The sequence below is a fragment of the Vulpes lagopus genome, chromosome 7 (assembly GCF_018345385.1).
Source record: "Vulpes lagopus strain Blue_001 chromosome 7, ASM1834538v1, whole genome shotgun sequence".
NCBI lineage: Eukaryota > Metazoa > Chordata > Mammalia > Carnivora > Canidae > Vulpes > Vulpes lagopus.
This window is the reverse complement of record NC_054830.1, coordinates 35,734,757-35,758,360: the sequence shown is the minus strand read 5'-3', so window position 1 is coordinate 35,758,360 and position 23,604 is coordinate 35,734,757. Positions and strand designations below refer to the sequence as shown.

At 39.2% G+C, this 23,604-nt stretch overlaps 1 protein-coding gene across 3 annotated transcripts in view; it reads left to right on the top strand.

Annotated features, from left to right (window-relative positions):
* Positions 1-23,604, top strand: part of FRMD4B (FERM domain containing 4B) — a 322,158-nt gene that overhangs the window by 218,516 nt on the left and 80,038 nt on the right. For all 3 annotated transcript variants that reach the window (XM_041764330.1, XM_041764328.1, XM_041764329.1), the window contains one exon: positions 4,222-4,306. In XM_041764330.1, coding sequence (XP_041620264.1) covers positions 4,222-4,306 — 85 coding nt within the window. The remainder of the gene's footprint in view (positions 1-4,221; positions 4,307-23,604) is intronic.

Genomic DNA, 23,604 nt, shown 5'->3' with positions numbered 1-23,604 from the left:
CAGTACACTTCAATTACACAGCCGTCTTCAGCGTGCATTTTAACGTGAGACTATGATGTTGCAGGATCATTACAAGCAATAAGCAGAGATCTCCCTGCTCAGAATGGGGATTGGGATCTGATAGGAATCTCCTTGAGCCTGTAGCTACAGTGAGTGCCAGAAATTACCCACAATGACTGACCAACACCCAGAAGGAGGCCCTCACTGGCTGCCAGTCACAAGCTCAGCATTGTTCTCAATGCAAAGTCAAGGAGCGATTCTTGCTTGAGTCACCATCTTTGAGGATATCACTGAGACATAAGAAAGGCCTGGAAAATGAAATGTGCTCAGTTGCAAAGAACAAGTTGTAACTGGTCAGAAGGGTTTTTGTTTCACAGCATTTTCCCATTCTGGGCCAAAATGGACACTTGCGGAGCATTTTGTGTCCTTGAAAGAACTTAGGAAAGACACCTGCTAAAGTTTTCAAAAGCTTTGCAGTTCGGTCATTGCCTTTTATTATTTATGTCTCACCAGTAGGAGAAGAAGAAGAAGAAGAACATAGTAATAACACCCACCACTCGTTGGCTGCTAAACGACATGCCACCCATGCACTATGCTGAACACATTTAAAATATCTTGCCTCTCTGGGATGTGGGGCAGATGAAGAGGGGGAGCACTGAGAGGCCCAACAGCCAGCTCAGGGCCCCAGGACAAGACTCAAACTAGTCTCTCCCCAACTTCATGGTGTTGATCTTTGGTGACAATGAATAAATGCCCCAAGAAGAAAATGTCGGTCACCTACATGTAAGTGAGTATCGAAGGACGGCCCATTCCAAACAACTCCCAGGTTCAGCTTTTTGACACACACACATTGTCATCAGGCCAATATGCCCACCTCCTCCCCAAGCCATCTTTGTCACATGACTCAAGTGTCATGTTTTGTTAGCATCGCTAAATGGTTAGGTGAACACCTGTCCCATTAAGAAAGGACAAAGACAGCTAATGGGAAGAGCATACAGATTAGAGATGAAACCTCTTGGAGCAAATTCTCTCCTCAAGAAGTTGCACTAATGAAGCTGTAGGAGGTTTGTCTCTGAAACATATACCTACCTAGTCAAAGAGCCTGAACTCATTTCAAGGCTGAAAACTGAGCCGTGGGCTTCAACTTCACAAAATCTTGGTGAAATCATTCACAGTAAGTGTGCAGAAAGGAAACAGTATCCTTGTGTTAAGGAGGGGCTGAAACAAAAGGTCTTTATTTTAGGAGTCTGAGAGAGTTCATTTTATTTCACAAGAAGCCCTAGATTTTGCTTTCACCTCATGATACATGTTGATAGGTGTGCGCCTGGGGAGCCATTCTCCCAAAGGATGATATGCACTTTTCATACACTCCATAAATATGAAGTCATTACAATGGTCCCCTTGAGGGAGAGATAGGATTCTGGATTGAGAGAGCAGGTAATCAGATGCCTAGGAAGAAAGGGAGAAGGCAACAGGGCAGGTCGCCAGAAAGTAGTGGGAAACAAGATAGGGACCTGTTTACTGGAACTAAGGTATAGTCAGGGTCTTGGGCTTCAGAAACAAGGTGAGCCCAGTTTCTGATACAAAGCTACCTGTTCAGAGTTGGACAAGCCACAGGCTGATTTGGTGCCGAGCCACCCAGCTCCCCGCGTGTCGGTTTCTGAAATTCTCGAGGATTAGCAAGAGGACTGGTCTGGCTAATATGCCCTCTCCCTAGAATAGCTTTCCTTCCTTCCCTACCTGGTGAACTCATGCATTCTTTAAAACTCAGCTCAATTGTCCAAGGGGACAGACACTTCGTGTCCTGTGACACTCAGTGCTACGGATTCCAGCTTGGCAGGCTTCTCCCCCTTGTTTCATAAGCTGAGCTCATTGCATCCCTCTCTCTTGGCCACATGGCATTGTGTGCATGTTACATTTCATCGCGATCATTATTATAGGAAAGCATTCTATCGCATTGGTTTGGAATGTGAACTTTGAGGCCTTAGTTCGAATCATGGTTCCAACCACGTCCTACCTGTATGGCTTGGAGAAGATGACTTGACATCTCCATCTCTATTTCCTCATCTGTAAAATGGGTTCATAATTCACTACCTGTGGCATCTGGTTATGCTGAAGATTAAATGAAATGATTGTTGAGAACGAAATGAGACAATGCATGGAAAGCACTCAGCACCTGGCTAACCATAAGCAGGAGCTCAGGAGATTGTAGCTGGCAGACTATTGCTGCTCTTTTCAGGCTGCCAGCCAGAAACCTGCTGCTGTTACCTCAGTTGACAGGGATAAAAGCACTTGTAGAAGCAAAGAAAGCAGGCAAATGCCACCACCACCACCTAGTTAACTAGAAGGTCCTTCAGGATGCAGCCATTGAGTTAGCTGGCCTGGAAGGAAGAGTACTCAACCCAGAGAGACTCCTTATATGAGCTAAGGAGTGGACAAAGCACCTATGACCCCTCGGAGGGAGTGAGACACAGTCAAGGCAGATGGAGGCCCTAAACAGAAGCCACCAGTTGAAGGAAGAAGGGCAAGCCAGCAGTAGGAGCTGGCAGGGCAGAAGCCAACGAGTCACTGCACTGAGGGCCACAAAGCAAGGATGCCCCTGGGCCAGCTGCCACTGCTGCTGGAGGGCTGGGATCCGAGACACAAGCTGGAGCTGCTTCCCCTGGGCCACACAGCATTACATTCCAGAGAATGGGTTTTTATTAACAGCTTAATATTTAGTGAGTGCTTTCCATATATTATCTCCTTTCATCCTTTCACGATCCCCCCAAACCTTGAGATAAGTGCAGTCATGACACTCATTTTAGAAGAGGCACAAAGCCGATGAACTTGCCCAAGGCCACACAGCTAATAAGTGATGGAGGAGGGGACTCCCTATCTCCATCTTTCTGATTCAAAAGCCTGTTCCCTGCTAGCCCCACACTTCCCTCCCTGTGTGAGTCCTTTACTTTCCTTTGTCATAAAGTAGATGTCATCATCATCATCATCGATCTTCATGAATCTCACTTCTGAAATAAACCCTTGTAAGGAAATATATAGAGGACTCAATCTCTTTCTGGAACTCCCCTTGATGATTCAACATTAGAGGTGGAATTCTTCAAATGGCTTTGCCATCTCTGTGATAAAATTATCCACAGCCCTTTTCAGTTTCTTTTATTTATCCAACTTTCTGTCGTCGTTGGGGGGGAAGGGAGAACAAACGCCCAACGCCTGTCATAATGGTGCAGAGCTAAGGTCAGGCTCCCCAGCCACGTGAGCCCTGGTTGATCTTAACTCTCACCAATCAGAGAGCAGGTTTCTCTTCCAGGACCTGAGCTGAGCTGTGTGCTGTCTTGGGGCATTAGGTCTCTTCATGCATTATTCATCAAGGAAGGCTCTAACACTTAAGAAAAACTTCTGTGCGTGGGCTGGCCCACTCACCCACCCAGAGCCCAGTGTTCACAGGCCAGCCTCATCATTACAGGGGTTCAAAAACAGACAGTTGTGAAGGACTCTCCTCCCTTCCTTACATGGGGCTGTCAGAACTCTCCTTAGAGCAGGAACCTACCATCGGTGGCCTCACAAACAGAAAGAGCAAAAGCCCGGAAAAGGAAGAGGAGGGAGGCCTCGAATACTCTGATTTACATGAAAAAAGTCCAAGGTTAAGCGCTCCTAAGGGCTTGGCTTCCAGCCAAGAGAAAACCCTGGCTTGGAAGGATGCCAGAGAAGGAGCAGTGTGTGATTGAAATTTGCCTGGTAGAGGGGGGCAAGGTGGGCTTGGGGACCTCACAACCCACTTCAAGTTGGAAAACCAGAGCAGACCTCAGGGTTCCATTATGTAGTTCTTACTCTGGCGACTTCTACTTTCAACCCTCAAAGCTCACCTGGGCTTTGAGGTATAACGAGCTCCCAGAACATGTGTCAAAGAATGATCAACACAGATAAAGCTGGGTTTGCAGTTGGGTACCATTTTGGATTTCTGTTGAATTCACCATCCAACACACAAATACTGTCTGTTAAGAGATTTTATCTGCATATACGCCTATGTTCATAGGCACATATATGTACATACCTGTAGACATACCTATGTGTTATCTATTTGTTATAAAAGGCAAAAAAAGCACAACCAATTCCTAGTTCCTCAATATCCCCTCTGCTTTTGGGGACGCTAGATGAGGACATGACATCATGCTGAGTGAGGGAAAGAAATCTGAAGAAACAAACTTCTGTATTATTTTTCAGGTTTTACATTGAGAGCATATCGTTTTTAAAGGATAAAACCACCGTGGAGCTGTTTTTCCTGAATGCAAAGTCCTGTGTACACAAGGTAATGTACCCCATTTGTTATGTTCAGTGAATGATTCCAGAATAGAGAAATGGTGTTGCCTATATTTTCATGTTCAAAGAAAATAGCCATAATCTTTTCTACTGATATTTCCTACCCTGCCATTAAAAAAAAATTAAAATTTACACAAAAGGCAGCTCTTCTCAAATTCTGACTGTGAAAGACAGCCATCTGCAGGGGACTCATGCTCAGAGACAATTACCACTACCTTAAATGCCCCTAATACTCCACACAGAATAATCCAGAAAGACACAAAGATGGATCCATCAGATTGTGATTGAAACCTCAAAAAAGTCATGCTGGAAATTTTGCATACTCTATTAAATAAGACTTCCGTAATTCAAAACCAATCTTATTTAGGGGTCTCTGCTCAGAGCCATGTGTTTTAAAGCCATGTCTCAGTTATCTGTGGTGAGGGATTAGTTTTATTGTTTTTTATTTGTATCCAATCTATGAAGGACACATTGCTTTTGTAAAATTCAGTTAACATGAATTGCCAGAAAAATGATCCCATGCCTGGATGTCAAATTGCTATAAAGCATTCTCAATTTTGATCTTACCTCCTTGCAGACAATGATTGCTTTCAAGGCCCCCACTCTGACCTCCTCAAACCACACCCTTGGCCAGAACAGGGAGTCTGTGAACCCATATATGCACATCTAGACCAAACTTCTCCATTCTAGGTTACAGTCTCAGCATTCAGGATCGCAGAGCCCATGCCCACTTCCAAGGCCAATGGGATCCCTTGCTGTCCAGATACATCACCCTAAATCTGAGAGGTGACCAGGGAGCCTGGCCTAGAAAGACAAGGGGACAGGCTCTATATGGGTTAGGGAGCCTACACGGGTACATTTCCCCTAGGCCCCCAAAATGTTAAGGGTGGCTTACTGCACACACACACAGTTTTAATTGATAGAAGACTCAGACGGAGCAGAGTTTTTGTTGGATTTTTTAAAAAACAACTATATTGAGAAATAAGTGACTATACATATTTGAAGTGTACAGTCTTATAAGTTTTAACATATCTTAGCTATGAAATGATCGCCAAAATCAAGGTAGTGAATATGCCCAGCAACTACACATCTGCTTTTTCTCACAAGGGAGCAATTCACATTTTCTAGAGTTGTATATAGATGGAATCATACAATAATGTGTCTTCTTTCTTTTTTTTTTTTTTAAAGATTTTATTTATTTATTTAAGAAAGAGAGAGCAAGTGGCGGGGGAAGGGGCAACGGGAGAGGGAAAAACAGACTCCCTCATAAGTAGGGAGCCAGATGTGGGGTTCAATCCCAGGACCCCTGAAATCATGACCTGAGCTGAAGGCAGATGCTTAACCAACTGAGCCACTCATTTTGTCTTCTTTCAATGAGTATGATTATTTTGAGATTCATCTGTGTTGTTATGTGTATCAATGGCCCATTCCTTTTTATTGCTGAAATATACCATTGTATGGATGTACCTTAAATTGTTTTTCAATTCTCCCGTGGGTTTTTTCCCTAGCTTTACTGAGATACAATTAACATATTACACTCTAAATTTAAGGAGTATAATAGGATGATCTGAAACACATATATGTTACAAAATGATCCATTCACCTGTTAATGGACATTTGGGTTGTGCCAATTTGAGGACTTTTACAAGTAAAAACACAATGAGCATTCATGTACAAGTCATTGCATATACACATACTCTCTTTTTTCTTGGGTAAATACGTAGGAGCAGAATGGCCAGATCTTGTGGTAGCTTAACTTTTTAAGGTACTGTTACACTGTTTTCCAAAGTGGTTTTCAAAAATCAGTTGTCCATATATGCATGAGTTTATTTCTGGACCCTGTATTTTGTTTCATTGATCTATTTGTCAACCTTTTTTGTCAATAACATACTGTTTTGATTACTATAGCTTTAGAATGTGCCTTGAAATCAGAACAAACTGTAGCATTTTTCTTTTTCAACGTTTTGTAATTATTTTGTTTTTTGCATTTCCATATAAATTTTAGAATCAACTTGTCAATTAAAAAAAAAAGAAACAGAACAACAACAACAACAACAACAACAAAACCTGATGAGATTTTCTTTAGGATTGCACTGATTCTATAGGCCAATGTAGAATTGACAACCTAGCAATACGGAGTTGTCAGACCCATGACACAGGGTATACATCTCCATTTACTTCGGTCATCTCTAATTTCTCTCAGCAGTGTTTTTTGTTTTTGTTTTTGTTTTCATTTTTGTTTTTCTCAGCAGTGTTTATAGTTTTTAGCATACAGGTCTTTTGTCAGATTTGTCCCTAACTCTTCCATATTTATATTATTTGATACAATTGTAAATGGTATCTTTATGAATGGAATCTTTTTATTTCAATTTCTGAGTGTTTAATTCTAGTATATAGTAATACAATTGATTTTTGTATATTGCTCTTGAATCCTGCAACATTCCTAAACTCATCATTTTTGGTAGCTTTTTTTTGTAGATTCCATCAGGTTTTTTTATGGGTGTTCGTGGCGTCCACTAATAAAGATAGTTTTACTTCCTTTCTAGTCTGCCTGCTTTTTTTATCAGTTGTCAAATTTATAGATGTAGTTGTTTAAAATATTTCCTCACCACCCTCCTAATGTAGTCTATAGAGCTGTTACCTCTTTTGATCCTGATATTAATATTTGGTGGCTTTCTCTTTTTTTTCTCATCAGTCTGCTTAGAAGTTGATCACTCTTGAGCTTCTAAAGAACCAGTTTTTGGTTTCAGTGACTTTGTTGTTTTTCTGGTTTCTACTTCACTGACTTCTGCTATGATCTTTATTATCTTTATCTTTTATCTTTATTATTTACTTTTTTCCCTTTTCTTTGGGTTTCATTGGTTCTTCTTATTCTAGTTCCTTAAGATAGAAACTAAGATCACTGTTTAAGCATGGTCTTTTCAAATACAGGCATTTAGTATGTAAAATTTCTCCCTAAGTACTGATTTTGTGGTATCCCACAAATTCTGATATGTTGTGTTTTCATTTTTATTTACTTCAAAATATTTCCAAATTCCTCTTTTATATATCTTCAGTGAATCAATTCAGTGATTGTCATTTAGAATAGTGCAGTTTGGTTTCCAAATATTTGGGGATTTTTAGAGATCTTTCTGTTATTTATTTCTAATATAACCCCACTGTGGTCAGAGGATGCACTTTGTAGGAGTTAAATCTTTTTAAATTTATTGAGACTTGTTTTATGACCCAGAATATGTCCCATCTTGACAAATGATCCGTGTACACTTGAGAAGAATGTGTATTCTGCTGTCACTGGGTAGAGTGTTCTGTGAATTTTATCATTGCTTTTGATTATGAGGTATATTAGTTTAACTTTCTTTATGGTTCTTGTGATTAATGTTTATTGAGGATCTTGGACTTTGAACTTATAGTTTAATCAGTTTGGAAATATCTTAGCCATTTTTTTTAGAAGGAATCAAGATTTTTGTTTTGTTTTAAAGATTTTATTTATTTATTCATGAGAGGGCAGCCCGGGTGGCTCAGTGGCTTAGTGCCGCCTTCAGCCCAGGGCTTGATCCTGGGGGCCTGGGATTAGGTCCTGCGTCAGGCTCCCTGCATGGAGCCTGCTTCTCCCTCTGCCTGTGTCTCTGCCTCTCTGTGTGTGTGTCTCTCACAAATAAATAAAATCTTTAGAAAAAAATATTTATTCATGAGAGATACACAGAGAGAGGCAGAAACACAGGCAGAGGGAGAAGCATGCTTCCTGTGGGGAGCCAATTGTGGGACTCGATCCCAGGACCCCGGGATCAGGACCTGAGCCAAAGGCAGATGCTCAACTACTGAGCCACCCAGGCATTCCATCTTAGCCATTTTTTTTAAAGATTTTATTTATTTCTTAGAGAGAGAGAGAGAGCACAAGCAGGGTTTGGGGGGAAGAGAGAGAGAAAAGCAGACATCCCACTGTAGTCTCCTTTCTCAAACACACTTTGTATGAATTAAATCCTTTTTAATTTATTGAGACTGGTTTCATGACCCAGAATATACCATAGTTTTAATTAGTTTGACTTGGTTGGTAATATTGTTGAAGTCTACTGTATTTTGCTGATTGTCTCTCTACTTCTTATATCAGTTATTGACAGAGGAGTATTGAAATCTGTAGCTATTACCATGGATGTTTCTATTTCTTTTTGCAAGTTCACCTAATTAACATAATCAGTTTTGTTTCATGCATTTCAAAGTTCTGTTATTAGGGCATAAACATTTAAAATTGCTATGCCCTCTTGATTATCATTATAAAATGATCCTCTTTATCCTGGTAATATTCTCTTTTCTGAAGTCTGCTTTGTTTGATATTAATGTAATCACTTCAGGTTTCTTCTATTATTAGTGTTATCATGGTAAATCTTTTCTCATCCTTTTAAACTACTTGTATCTGTATATTTGAAGTGCATTTTTTGTAGACAACACTATGTTGTCATCTTGATTTTTTAATGCATTTTGGCAATCTCTGTATCTTAACTGGTTATATATACTATTTACATGTAGTATGATTTTTGACATGGTTAAGTTTAAGTCTGTCATCTTCCTATTTGTTTTCTGTTTGTCCCATCTGTTATTTTTTTCCTTTTCCTGCCTGATTTTGGATTTATTGTGTATTGTATGATTCCATTTTATCCTCTTGTTGGATTATTCGCTATAACTCTCTGTTTTGTTATTTTCATTGTTGCTTTAGGGTTTATAGTATACATCTTTTTTTTAAGATTTATTTATTTATTATTTGAGAGAGAAAGTGAGTCGTGGGGAAGGGCAAAGGCAGAGGGGAAGAAAGAATCTCGAGCAGACTCCTTGCTGAGGGCAGAGCCCAACAAGGTGCTTGGTCCCACGACCCTGAAATCATGACCTGAGCTGAAATCAAGAGTCTGAAGCTTAACTGACTGAGTCACCCAGGCACCCATAAAGCATACATCTTTAACTTATTACGTCTACCTTCAAGTGACATAATATCATTTCACATGTAACACAAGAACCTTACAATAATATATTTACCTCTCCCCCCCATCAGCCTTTATGCTATCAGTTCCATACATTTCACTTTTTGATATGTTATAGATGCACATGACATTGTTGGTTTTGTATAAACATTTGATACTTCTGTCTGCTTTTTAAAATTTTCTTTTTATCAGCCCTTTTTATTATGAGGTATTATGGTATAGTTTTTCTTCATGGTTCTTGGTTTTGGTGTTTATTGAGCATCTTGAGTTTGTGAGCTTTTAGTTTTCATCAATTTTGGAAATAGCTCAGCCATTTTTTCTTCAAATACTTTTTCCTGTTCCCACCCATGCCTCCTTTCCAAACTCTAATTACACATATACTGAGCAATCTCAAATTATCCCACAGCCCAATGATGCTCTTATTTAGTTACTTTTGTGTTGTATGCTTTATTTTGGATAGTTCCTATTACTCTGTATTCAATTTATATCTTTTCTTTTGCAATCTAATCTGCCATTGGTCTCATCCAGTATATTGAGATTTTATCTTTGCAAATTTGATTTGGATCTTTTTTATATCTTGTATGTGGCTACTTAATTTTTTGAACATACAATTCAAACAGTTACAACAATTTTTTTCAAAGCCTTTTTCTACTTATTCTAATATCTATGTCAGTTCTGATAGGTATTAACTGATTCATTTTTCTCCTCATTATGGGTCATGTTTTCCTGTCTGTTTTGCATGCCTGATAATATTTGAATAAATGCTGAACATTGTTTAATTTAACTTTTTTGCCTGCTGTATATTTTTATATTCCTATAAATATTCTTGACACTTGTTTTGAAATAAAATGTAATTACTAAGATGCATTTTGACTTTTCTCAAGTCTTAGTTTTATTATTTGTTAGGCTGGCCTAGTGCAGTGCTCACTCTAGAACAAATTATTCCCCATTACTGAGGCAAGACCTTCCTAAGTACTCTACTCAATGCCCCATGAATTATGAGTTTTTTTTCTGTGAGAACCAGCTCTGTGTGAAGACCAGGTACTCTTCCCTTTCATCTTCTTGGATAGTTCTTTCCCCAGGCTTGGGCAGTCTCCTTCCATGCATGCAATAATCAGTATTTTATGTATCTCAGGATTCTCTCTGTGCAACTCTCCTTTCTCTGGCACTCTGTTCTGAAAACTCTATCCATTTTGGTCTCCCCAGCCTCTCAGCTATGTCTCCTCAACTCAGAAAGTCCAATGTGCATCATCTGTGTAACACCTTCACAACCTAGAAACATTCTCATGGCAGTAAGGAGGTACAGTCATAGGGTTTACTGCCCTTTGTTGCCTTTTATTCAGTATTTTTTTTTATTCAGTGTTTTTGAAAACTTTGTTTCATATTTATTGGCTCATTTCTCAGGTTTTTTTCAGATGAGAAGGTAAATCCAGTCCCTGTTAATCCATCTTGGCTAGAAGCAGAAGTATTCAAATCAGAGTTTTGGGTTAATTTTATGGGAAAAGTGAAAGTCTTCAGCACCAAAGACTTTATTATAGCCTCTCTTTATTGAGACTTAAGCTTCCTTAAGAACTCCAAGAGTTGACTGATAAGTAGATATTTATATAGCAAATGCAGCATTTACTGAGTCAGGAGAAAATATTTCATAAACCACCGTTGGTCATCATCTCCTATGTGGAGACATACAATTACCCTTTGTTATATTTTTTACTACCTAGCTGGCCATGGTTCAATGAAACAGTTTCCTTGATTGTTTCTTTGCTCGGTTGCTATGTAAAGAAAGATACAAGGCAAATTTTAACTCGTATTTCTCTAGTAGCTTTGTAGGCTAAATTCTGTTGGTCTTGAGGAAGTACTGAAAAGTAGAGTTCTTTTAACTTCTACTCCATCTTATGAATGTCAGTTCTTGAGATATCCTCTCTAAGTAGGAGTGTTTCATGACTTGTCAAAGAATTCAGAACTTTTACAAAATATAGTAGTTAGGCACTATGACCTAAGAATATTATTTCAATAATATTTTAAAATTCAGTTGTAAGAATTTAGAGTTGAATATTTTCTGTCTAAGCAGTATGCAGATGGCTAGTAACAATCCCAAGAGATGTTATAGTATCCGGGAAATGATAACAGGACCAAGTAGCTGTGTGGAAAAGCAGCTTTCAAGTAATTTCTTAAGACATATAATTTAAGAACATCGCACATAAGAAATATCATCTGAATCACAGACACAGGAGTAAATAAGTTTTATGAGAACATAGTCTCGTCTATAGAACACACGTAGGTGGGTTACTGATTGGCACAAGTCAGTCACTGCTGTGACGATAGCTGCTGTTAATGCAGGATATGAGAGTGAACGGGGCTTCCTTCCATATCACGCCAAGGACATTCTTCCCACCAGTTATATGTCCAGTACCTCTAATTACCAACTACCCACACTTCTGTCTCCCCACCAAACAGTTGTCCCCGTCTGCCGGCTCCTTCCTTCCACCGAGGACAGAAACATACCGGCAAGGAAAAGAGAGCTCTTATTTGTAAATACTGACAAAGCCACAATATCTCTTTGCATGCTTGGCTAATAAGAAATAGGACTTGTGATAAAGTTTCATACGGTCACTGAAGCTCTGCATAGCTATGTAAATGTGGATTTATATTTTAAAAAATCACCTCTGGGGCAGCCCTGGTGGCCCAGCAGTTTGGCACCGCCTTGGGCCCAGGGTGTGATCCTGGAGACTGGGGATGGAGTTCCATGTTGGGCTCCCTGCATGGAGCCTGCTTCTCTTCCTCTCCCTCTGCCTGTGTCTCTGCCTCTCTCTCTCTATCATGAATGAATGAATGAATGAATGAATGAATGAATGAAAAAATAAATAAATTAAATCTTTATAAAAAAAATCACCTCTGTCAGTATGTCATTTGAAGCACTGGGTGGTTCCCAATGGTTTTGTAAATATCATTGTCCATACTGTATAGCGAAGAAGCCATTGGTAGCTTTGTGTTGAAAGAAATATTGGGCCTCACTTTTGAGTTTGGATATCCTGGGAGATTCTGAAAAAAGGATAGAAATTTTTCATTTTTATTTCAAAGCAAAACCCCAGGTACACAGTGTGGTAATGATTCGGCATTCAATGAATTGTTGTAGACTAAGTCAATAAATGAATGGATGTTGTCGATGATGAAAGCTTGAATCCCAAGAAGCCAAGAGATAAACAAACAGCTGTCTGTTGTATCATTTGACTAGCATTAACTATGAAATGTTTATAAAACTTACTGAGAAATTAAACATCCAAAATGCTAAAAAATTTCATTTTCCAAGTATTACTGAATATCACTTAGCAGTGCTATGGTAACTCTAATGATAATTTTCAGCAAAAAATGAGTAAGAATGATTCCATAAGGGAGAAAATTTAATGTATAATCTAACATTTTATTTTAAAAAGTTAAAACCTATTGGACTTTTCTCTCATTATTTTAGTATCAATTAAATACCAATATTAATCTTACAGAAAACTAGTTCTGGTAGACTTCAGTTATGAAGCCATTGGTATATAGGCCAAAGTCAACCATGGCTAGAACTAAGTACATAAGAGAATATTTATTTAGCAGTTACTTCTTGTGTCCTGCTCCCTGCCAGCACCGTTTGAGGCTGTTTGTAACTGGAAATGCTCTGAGGAGTTTGTGATTTTTTTCCTTGCGTTACTGAGCCATTTTTTTTCCATTCTAAAATGATCTGGGCAGCATTTCTTATTGTGTGACTGACCTTTGACTACTTTTATCAGATTTACAATACATGCTCATTTTTAATGAGCATTTTAATGAACAAGCTCTTGCCTTTTTGCCCCTCTCCAGACCATGGAATCAGAATTGAAAAGAGAGATGGAAATCAACCTTTTCACCAAGGTTCTTTGGTGATTTTCCTGAGCACTTTAGTTGAAGAACTGCTGGGTTTTCTGTGTGTTAAGCAATGCAGAATGTTTAAATATGAGTTGAACCTGGCTTTGAAACGTACGAATCAAGGTCCAGAGACAACTGTTTCATTTCTCCTCTTTTTTCCTAGCAGTTAAAGCAGAAAAGCCATTTCACCTTAAGAATAAGAGAGGAGAGGAAGGTATGAAATTGTTTTCCTGCTCTGAGACTAATAGGAATGAAAGAAACGTCTGCAGAGCCTTTTCTGCACATTTGTGTGTGTGTGCCAGTACTAGGCTAAGTGGTACACATTTCCCTGCATTTGATTCTCACTATAGCCCACGAAGAAGAAAATGTGTGATCTTCTTTTAGAAATAAAAGAATAGGGGCACCTCAGTGCTCAGTCGACTAAGTGTCTGCCTTCAGGTCATGATCCCAGGGTCCTGAGATAGAGCCCCAAGTCGGGCTCCCTGTTCAGGGGGGATCTGCTTCTGCCTCTGCCTCTACCCTTCCCCGTGTTTGTGTGCTCTCTCTGTCTGTCTGTCTCTCTCTCTCTGTCAAATAAATAAATAAAATATTTGGAAATAAAAGAGCAAAAATAAATAAATAAATTAATTAATTAATTAAATAAATAAATTAAATAAATAAATAAATAAAAGAGCAGAGGTACAGACAGGTTTAGTCATTTGCTTAACATCACAGAGTGAGTAGGTGGGAAAAGTATCCTAGGAAAATTATCCCAACAAGACATTATGCTCCATTAAAGCCCCTCTCGTTTGTCTCACCTTTTGTTTGATCATGGCTCCAGGGAAATAAAAGTGTCCTCCATAACTTAGAGGTTGGGGGCTATTGTTACAGGGGGGGAGGTCACTGCCCATAATAAATATTGAATACATATAATTTTCTAGGTGCTTACTGTGTATATTCATTCATTTAGTTCTCACTCCAGACCTTACCTAAGTTCTGTTATTGCCCCCATTTTACAGGTGGGACTACTGAGGTAGAGAGGTTAACTAACCTACAGAGGGTCACATAGCTAATAAGTAGAGGAGCTAACATTCATCCCAAACAGTGTGATGCCAGAATCTAGGACTTTAACAATTACATATTACTGCTGCTCGATGGGTGAGGGTTGTCTATCCTCTCCCCATAGCGGAGGCATATCAATGTCATCTGAAGTTGAAAATCCTTTCTCTTATTCCAAACTGTGTTGTACATGCTAATGCTCTTAGCCCATGGTGGTATAGGCACCTCCAGATACCAGGAGCCAAGTGGCTTCCACAAGTTGGGCTGGGGGACAAAGCACCCTTATCCTTTTTTTTTTTTTTAAAGAGTTTATTTATTCATGACACACAGAGAGACAAGCAGAAACACTGGCAGAGGGAGAAGCAGGCTCCATGCAGGGAGCCCGATGTGGGACTTGATCCAGGTCCCCAGGATCACGCCCTGGGCTGAAGGCGGCGCTAAACCCCTGGGCCACCCAGGCTGCCCACCCTTATCCTTTCTGAAGCACCTGAGCACTCATGTAGGAACAGAACCTACCAGAAAGTGACAAACAGCCCCCATGTGGGTCAAGTGTTCCCCTGGAGAGTGCTGTTGTCTGAGTTGTCCATCAGATGAGGGCTCTTGAACCTGTTTGGCTTCCTTGGTGAGAATGCAGAGGGGCACACCTTGCCTTTGCAAAAACAAGCACCTGTGCCAGGTGGCGATGATGTGGAAATGCCGAAACTGATACTGGGAAAGCCCGGCAGCAGCGCTCAGTGTGTGGGCAGCGGTCCACCTTGGGCAGCCTGTGGCCTGCTAGGAGAAGCCTCAGTGCAAGAAACGGGACTGTAGGTGTGGCCTTTTGGACCACATTTGACTTTCGTATAATCAATCCACATTTATCACCAGGACCCCTTTTTTAAAATCAGTGATTTGAAGACCTGCTTAGAAAATTAAGAGTATTGGCCACCTTGTCTCTTGCTATGTGTAAAATTTTTATGATGAAGGAAAGGCAGGAAAAGGCAAAGCAAGTGGGGTTCAGGAGGTGCTCTGCAGTGGAGATCATGCACTGGGGTGAGGACAAGGATGGCAGCTCGACTTCCCTGAGAGCTCCCCAAGCAGCAGGCATTGATTTTTTTCATTTAGGAGTGCATTTAATCTTCTCAACAACTGATACTGTTATTTGTTGCTTTGACAAATGAGGATATGGAAACCTAAGTAAGTTAAATAATTTGCCCATAATTAAATTGCTCATTAGCAGCGGAGTAATCACTAGGCAGCCTAGCTCCAGAAACCATAGTATTTGCCTTTCATTCATTCCTTCATTCATTTAGTCAGTAAAAATTTATTGCATTCCTATTAAGGGCCAGTATTTTATTTTATTTTCTTCTTTTTTTCTTTTTTTCTTTTTTCTTTTTTCTTTCTTTTTTTCTTTTTTCTTTTTTCTTTCTTTCTTCTTTCTTTCTTTCTTTCTTTCTTTCTTTCTTTCTTTATTTCTTTCTTTCCTTCTTTCCTTTCTGTTTGTTAAGATTTTATTTGTTTGAGAGAGATTGAGAACACAGAGGGAGAAGGAGAAGCAGACTTCTCGCTGAGCAGGGAGCCTGACACGGGGCTCCATCCCATCCATGACCCTGAGATCATGAACTGAACCAAAGGCAGATGCTTAACCGACTGAGCCACCCACGTGCTCCAAGGGCCAGCATTTCTGATGAGTGCTGCATTATCAGTATTCTAGCACTAGAACCTTCCCATGGCCTGTCCTAAAGGATGCTTTCATCTGTACATTTGTGTGTAGATGTGTGTTGGTTTACTTTAAAGGCAATATATATGATGATACTTTCTAGGACATAATATTTCTGAAAGATGCCAGGAACTATGGTAAGACTAACATACCCAGAATTCATTGATGCATCTTGTTACTCATTCATAATAATATAAAAAGCAATGTGAGACATTTTCCTAACTCTGCAACCCAAGAAATCTCACAAAGAGAATTAGGAGTTTGTAATCTCATGCACACACACACAAATACTGTACTTGAAATCTACAGCTCCCAGTGCCTGGGGGGTACCATCAGTTAAACATCGGACTCTTGGTTTCAGCTCAGGTGGTGATCTCAGTGGTGAAATCAAGCCCTGTATACGGCTCCGTGCTCAACATAGAGTCTGCTTAAGACTCTCTCTGCCTCTCTCCACACACATATTCTCTCTCCCTCAAATATATAAATGAATCTTAAAAAAAAAAGAAATCTACAGCTCAAGAATCTATCTCATGATCATAAGCTATTTTCTTGCCAAAAAGAGTTTAAGAAACTTTGAATATTAGACCACTTCAGTGGAAATTCACCACCTTCTTCAAACATGTTCAAGACTTCAAGAAATTCTTCAATACATAAACTTGTGATTTTGTTTAACCCAATATTGTCCAAACTTACTTGCATATGAAATTTTTCTTTCAAGCAATATTTATTAATGGACTGCTGACCACACTTGTGAAAATGCCATTGTGGATATATACTATTCCATTAAGTAATAAAGCAGAAAGTGACAACTGTAAGCTTCCCGGGATTAGCCTACGTTAGATCTGACCACAGGATAAAATCCAGATTTTATCCTGGTCTATTCTGATTCTTTAAACAAAACGTCTCTGGAGTCAGTCAAGTAATGTTGACTCGGGTAGTAAGCCAGTTAATACTTCCTCTTCTCCAGGCTGAGCAGGAGTAGATACCATACCAAAAAGGAACAGGAATTGGCTCAGTAATGCCTTGAACAGATTTCACAGTGCAACTTTTTCTTTTCTAAAAAGCTCTCATCTCTTTGTACCTCGAATAAATGTAGAAACACAAAAGAGCCAACCATTAGTAATCCTATTAAAAATTAGTTATTGCAAGACTATCCAGTCATGTTTATTCTTATCCTCCCTCTTACCCCATTTCTTGACTGAGACCTTATTAGATGTGCCCTTTCATTAGCAGACTTGACAAGAGCCTCAGCTTAGTATCCCTAAAACACATTCTTAACCCACTTAGAATGACAGAGCATATTGCATAATGGTCTTAGAATCTTAATGCCGTTTGCATTTAAGTGTGTGAATCTGGAGGCGCCAGAGCTCTCTTAATAGCCCATGTGGTTTTTGAAGGTAGTCTAGCCATGTCCATTAAAAGTAAGAACATATCTTTTCACCCAGCTGTCCACCAACTTTAGGAATTATCCCATGGAAGATGTTACTGAAATATGAAAAGATAAATACAAAAAGATCTTAAATAACTGTTTCTAGTAGTAGGAAACTGGAAACTGCCTAAATTAACAGGGATTAGTTAAATAAAGGACAAATCATTCATGTGATAGGATACTGTGTGGCCATCAAGAGTAGAATAGCCTGGGTACCTGGGTAGCTCAGTGGTTGAGCATCTACCTTCAGGTCAGGTTGTGATCCTGGAGTCCTGGGATCGAGTCTCACTTCGGGCTCCCTGCATGGAGCCTGCTTCTCCCTCTGCCTGTGTCTCTACCTCTCTCTCTGTGTGTGTGTGTGTGTGCCTTTCATGAATAAGTAAATAAAATATTTAAAAAAAAAAAAAAGAGTAGAATAGCCATGTCTGGACTGACATGGAAATGTGCCCAAACTACATTGTCACGTTTAAAAAGAATCAAGTTATAGAACCATAAATATACTGTGATTGTTAACTTTATTATTTACTTTTATGTGTATAAAATGAACTCATAGGAGAAAATGGAAAAAAAATATGTCATAGCCTAAATTTCTATTATCTCTGAGATTATGGAACTTTTGCTTCCTAAGTAATGTTTTTATAATGTTTTTAACAAGACGCTCGAATTATTTTAAATCACAAAAATAAAGATAAAAGCAATCAGTGTATTCACTGAACTTTACCTCTTTAAAGCTGTGTGAAGTGAATAAAAATATTTTGCTCATCGCTTTCCCTCCATTAGAAAAACACTCAGTCATCTTTTCACTGGGCAAATCTAATGGAAGTTGAAAATTCCTAATTGCTTTATCTAGAAATGCAAAAGCTCTACTCTTAAAGACAACTGCCAGAATGGGTTTTCTTCCAATTGTAAATATAATACTTGCCTGTTGTAGAAAATTTAGAAAATGCAGAAAAATACAAAAAAAAAAAAAAAGAATTGATTCATATGCCCAACCCTGGGCCATTCATTGTATTATTTTGCAATATTTCTTTCTTTTGAGAATAGATTTTCCTTGGTTGAGATCACTTGCTGCCTATATTTTACATTTTTTAGACTTTCAACATTTTATGTATGTTTAGGCTGCTTTAACCTTATCCGGTCCACTTTTCTTCCTATTTACTTCATGTTCTTATGTTTGGAGAGTAAGTGTGCAGCATGGGGAAGGAGTCCAGAGATATTTTGTCATTACACATTTTTATTTCATTAAATATAAATTCACACATCAGGGATAGTGGCCAGGTTTTCTTTATATCGGAATCTCTAGAACCTCTATCTTACATAAAAGGTTGTCAAATGGACAAATAAGTGAGCAGGTGAATGATTAAAGAATGAACAATTGGATGGCAGGGTTGAGGCATTTTAGAAAGTGAAATCGACAAGACTTAGCACTTCCCCAGGGGATCCCTGGGTGGCTCAGCGGTTTAGTGCCTTCCTTTGGCCCAGGGTGTGATCCTGGAGTCTTGGGATCGAGTTCTGCGTTGGGCTCCCTGCATGGAGCCTGCTTCTCCCTCTGCCTTGTCTCTGCCTTGTCTGTCTGTCTGTCTGTCTCTCTCTCTCTCTCTCTCTCTCTCTGTGTGTGTGTCTACCATGAATAAATAAATAAAATCTTAAAAAAAAAAAAAAAAAGACTTAGCAGCCCCCACTGCCAACAGAGGCTGTGGAATGCAGTGACTCTGCAACCAGGCACCTTTGGCTCATGGCCTTGGCTCTCACCTGAGCATAGTACTTACATTTTTTAAGCCTCAGTTTTATCAACTGTTAATGTGGGGGCAGTAATAGTACCTGCCTCAGTGGATAGGTTAATCTATGCAAAGTGTATAGAACAGTGTCCGGCACACTGTTTTGCTGTTAATATTTTTGCTTTTATTACTTACTACTGCTGTGTTCCATATCAGCACCTTATAAGGACCTGCAAGCCCTGCCTTATTACTGGAGCCTCTTCCCACACTCCCCCTGTGGTCAAAGTGAAATAACTCCTTGCTTCCTGACTATCCCGGCCTTTGCCAAGCTTCTGTGCCTTTTTTTATATGCTTAGCCTGCTGAATGTCTTTTTCTCTTTTATGTTCTCATTTCCCTACTGACTGCCTTTCTCCTTTCCTTTCCCTCTGACAAATATTCCACTCATCCTTCAGAACTCAGCTCCAGTACCTGCCCATTAAGCAAGGCTTTTTTCCCCTTATACACCATCACCAATGTCCTACAAGTTCTTCCAGCCTCCAGAACACCCTTTAAATGTGTCTCCTAACTCTCCTCCCATTGTGTTGAATTGTTGGTTCATATATCTGCCACCCACAACCTAACTCCTTAGGACCAGGTCAGCTCTCATTCATGTTTATGGCCCTACCCCTGGCACAGAGCCTGGCCTACGCTAGAGGCCCTCTGTAAATATTGGTCAAGTGAGCAAAGTAAATGGGGGTTTACACTAACAACTACATTGATCAATTTTTCAAAATGGCCTTGTAAAAAGATCAAGTTAAATTGAAAATCAGTTCTGAGTAACAACCATAAAATTAGACTTTTTCAGCTTTCAATCTTACTTTGTTTTCACTACTTAAGGTAGAGTTACTGCTCCTAAATTCAATTTTCCAGAGTTGATGCTGCACTCGTAACCTTGAAATTTAATATAGTGAACTTATTGGAATACAATTTGGACATCGTGTGATGGGATTTTTAAAGCACTGGTATCTCAGCATATGTATGGTAACCTTTGTTGCTATGTTCACTCTAAGTACCTTAAGGAAACATTCAGGAGAATTGCTGTAAAATCAGCTACAAGGCTAGGTAGACACACATCTCTGCTCTTCAATTCAAACATCTTCTCTTGGAATTCCAAGGAAATAAGTCACCAACTTTTGATCGCCTCTGGGACAGAGGAGCATTAAGAGTATATGCAGAGGGAATCCAGTGAATCCTAACTGGATAGGTAGTATCCATACTACCCTGGATATCACTGACTTTTCTTTTTCCTTCTTACTAGAGCCAAAGTCACCATAGAAGCAGCAAAAAAGCAGGGATGGGAGAAACACTGGAGAAATTAATCTTCCCCAAAGTTAATACATGAGCCCCTGAATAATCAATACATGACTGTTTCTTGACAGGGAAACATTCCCTACAACCTAGAAAGGTATTTTGATAATTCAGTACTATTCTAGCTGCCCATTCATGGCAAAGAGATGTTTCCTTTAAGTACACATTCATGGAAAGGTCTGTTACTATCCTTATTTCTAATGTCCTAAGAGAAACCAATGGTCTCAGTTCCATGTAACCTAACAGAACATAAAGCATACTCCTGTATAACCAAGGCAATATGTCACCATCACATTAATGGTTCTTGCCCCAGAATTACTGCATATAGTTCAACAAACAATTTGAGTAGCCATCGAGAACTAAACTATATTCAGTACACCTGCTAACCTTGCAGTTTTAGCATTTGGGACTTGAAAAGTGAATATGTGTGTGCGTGCATGTGTGTGTATATATACACATGCATGCATATGTGTGTGTTTTAATCCTCAAGTCTTTTCAAGATGCTGAAATAATTTAAAGGATCAGTAACAGAAATTGAATTTTGCAGGCTCTAAGTTCTGTCTACACAGAGGCAAGCGTGCCTCCTCATAATAACCAGCCATTAGTATTTACCAAGTGAAGTCACTAAACTAAACATCAGAGTTGGTTTGAAGGCTGGCCAGTCTGCAAGGAACAAAGAAATCTAATATCATATTTTAAAGGGCTATTGCAAGCTTTATAATAAATATTTCACCTTTTTCTGTTTCATGTGGTTTTGCCTCTGTTTTCCTGACATTGAAATTATGTGTATCTTAAACCATGAACATTCGGATATATGCTACCTTGTGCATTTGTGAGAATCAAAGTTTTCATAATAATAGCTTATAACACATGCCAGTTTGAATCCTCAGGGACTTGCCATATGTGCTATATCATTTGCCTTTATCACCTCCCTGAGATGGTAGAGGGGAAGATGTTTGGTCCTCAGTTGAAAGCATTGAGGTCCACAGAAATAAAAGAACCTCATCACAGAGTAAATAACAAGGAAAATGCCTTCCAGGTGGCACTAGCCAGGGTAAATTTACAAAGAATGAATTTTTTGTTCACTGATAAATCGCCAGCACAAGTAGGCACTCAAATATTTGTTGAATACATTGAGAAGAACTACTAAAAATGCAATTGGAAAGCCTGTATTTCATAGTAATGCCATTTAGCAGGAATTGTCTTAAAACATTTAAACTCAGTATTTATACTTTTGGTAAAACATCATCTCAGAAACGAGCCATAAGAAGAGCATTATAGCTAAATGTGGCTCAAAATAGTCACAAAAAGTATGATAAATGCTTGGACAGAAGCAAGAGGAGGTTGATGGTCCATTTAGCTGAAAATAACATATCTTAAATGTAGGAATGAATGAAAAAACTCTGTAAGATGTTTTCCCAATTTATTCTAGAAATCAAACTCTTTTATATGTTTCCTGCTTTTGAAAATGCTTAGCTTGACATCCTTGAAGACACATCTTGGATTTCAAAAGGAATATGGCAAAGAAACTTCCCAAAACAAATTTACCCATACCAGATCTCTCTCTATTGCCATCTTTTTACCTGCCTATCATCTATCTGTCATCTTTTTTTTTTTTTGACCTGTCCTAGAGCCAGATGTATTTTGCCTTTTGGCAGAGTGACACATGCTCAGGAAGCCTCAGGAGGAGATCTGAAGGGCTATTTTTAGATATTTCAAACAGAAGAAATTGAACAGAAGATTCCCATTTCATAATTAAGTAGGCCTATGATGTCTTGCAATGTGGATTCATTAGGAAACAGGCTAAGATATCCATTTCAGTTAGACCTGTTGAATTGGCCACAATAGTTACACATGTAAAGTATACTGGAAGACTGTGATTGACTTCTCAGCTAAACACAGTAGTTCATGAGTGCTGGCCACTAACCAAGACTGTTCGCTCCTTGGAGAGACTGTCCAAAGTATGACCCAATGCTTGACATGGGGAAGTGGGGGCCACTGAGGACAGGGGGTCCCAACTGCCTCACTGTGAATCTTGGCTCCACCACTCACAGTTTGGGTGGCCTTGAGCAACAATCTCATTATCTTCCTAAGGTTCCATCTCCCCACATTACCTCCTCACAGGGCTGTCCTGAAGACTCAGTGAATTAATATTTGCCAATCTCTTGGAGCAGATAATTAGCACTTCAGTGTTTCTTGTTTTTGTTGTTGTTATAGACAGTATTATTCCAAAATTCTGTCACAAGATGTTCTCATTTATAAAAAGTACTTGAGCATTAAAAAAACCACAATTATAGGGATCCCTGGGTGGCTCAGCGGTTTGACGCCTACCTTTGGCCCAGGGTGCGATCCTGGAGTCCTGGGATCGAGTCCTGCGTCGGGCTCCCGGCATGAAGCCTGCTTCTCCCTCTGCCTGTGTCTCTGCTTCTCTCTCTCTCTCTCTCTCTCTCTCTCTATCAAGAATGAATAAATAAATCTTTAAAAAAAAAACCCACAATTATGGTATAAAAGGAGAATGTTGGTGAAGATATTTTAAGCATGGTATAACCTATTGGAAAAAATAATAATAAATAATAAAAAAAACAAGTAATCCAATCAGATGGATGAACGATAGTACTGAAAATAAAAGTATCATTGCATATTGACTCATGCAAAAAAAAAAAGTCTATATAGCATACTAACTTTAGCAGAGCTTCTTTATTCAAGGACTTAATTTTAATGTCATGATCATAACTTTCCCCTTACTCATCTTTTTCTCTCTCTAGTCATCCCTGATTACCTTGTAAGCACTTTGCACTGTTTTTTAAAAATATGACTAGTTTTGGGATCCCTGGGTGGCACAGCGGTTTGGCACCTGCCTCTGGCCCAGGGTGTGATCCTGGAGACCCGGGATTGAATCCCACATCAGGTTCCCGGTGCATGGAGCCTGCTTCTCCCTCTGCTTCTCCCTCTGCCGTGTCTCTGCCTCTCTCTCTCTCTCTCTCTCTCTCTCTCTGTGACTATCATAAATAAATAAAAATTAAAAAAAAATATGACTAGTTTTTCAGCTGAATACTCCACTACTACAAATTCAAATTGTAATCATAAATTGGTGCCAGGGTGCATTTAAGCAATTAGAATGTTGTAATTAAGGTCTGCTGTGTATGTCATCTTATAACGCATAAGGGTAAGTACAGAAGTCGAGAGCTTGGTTTTAAGTG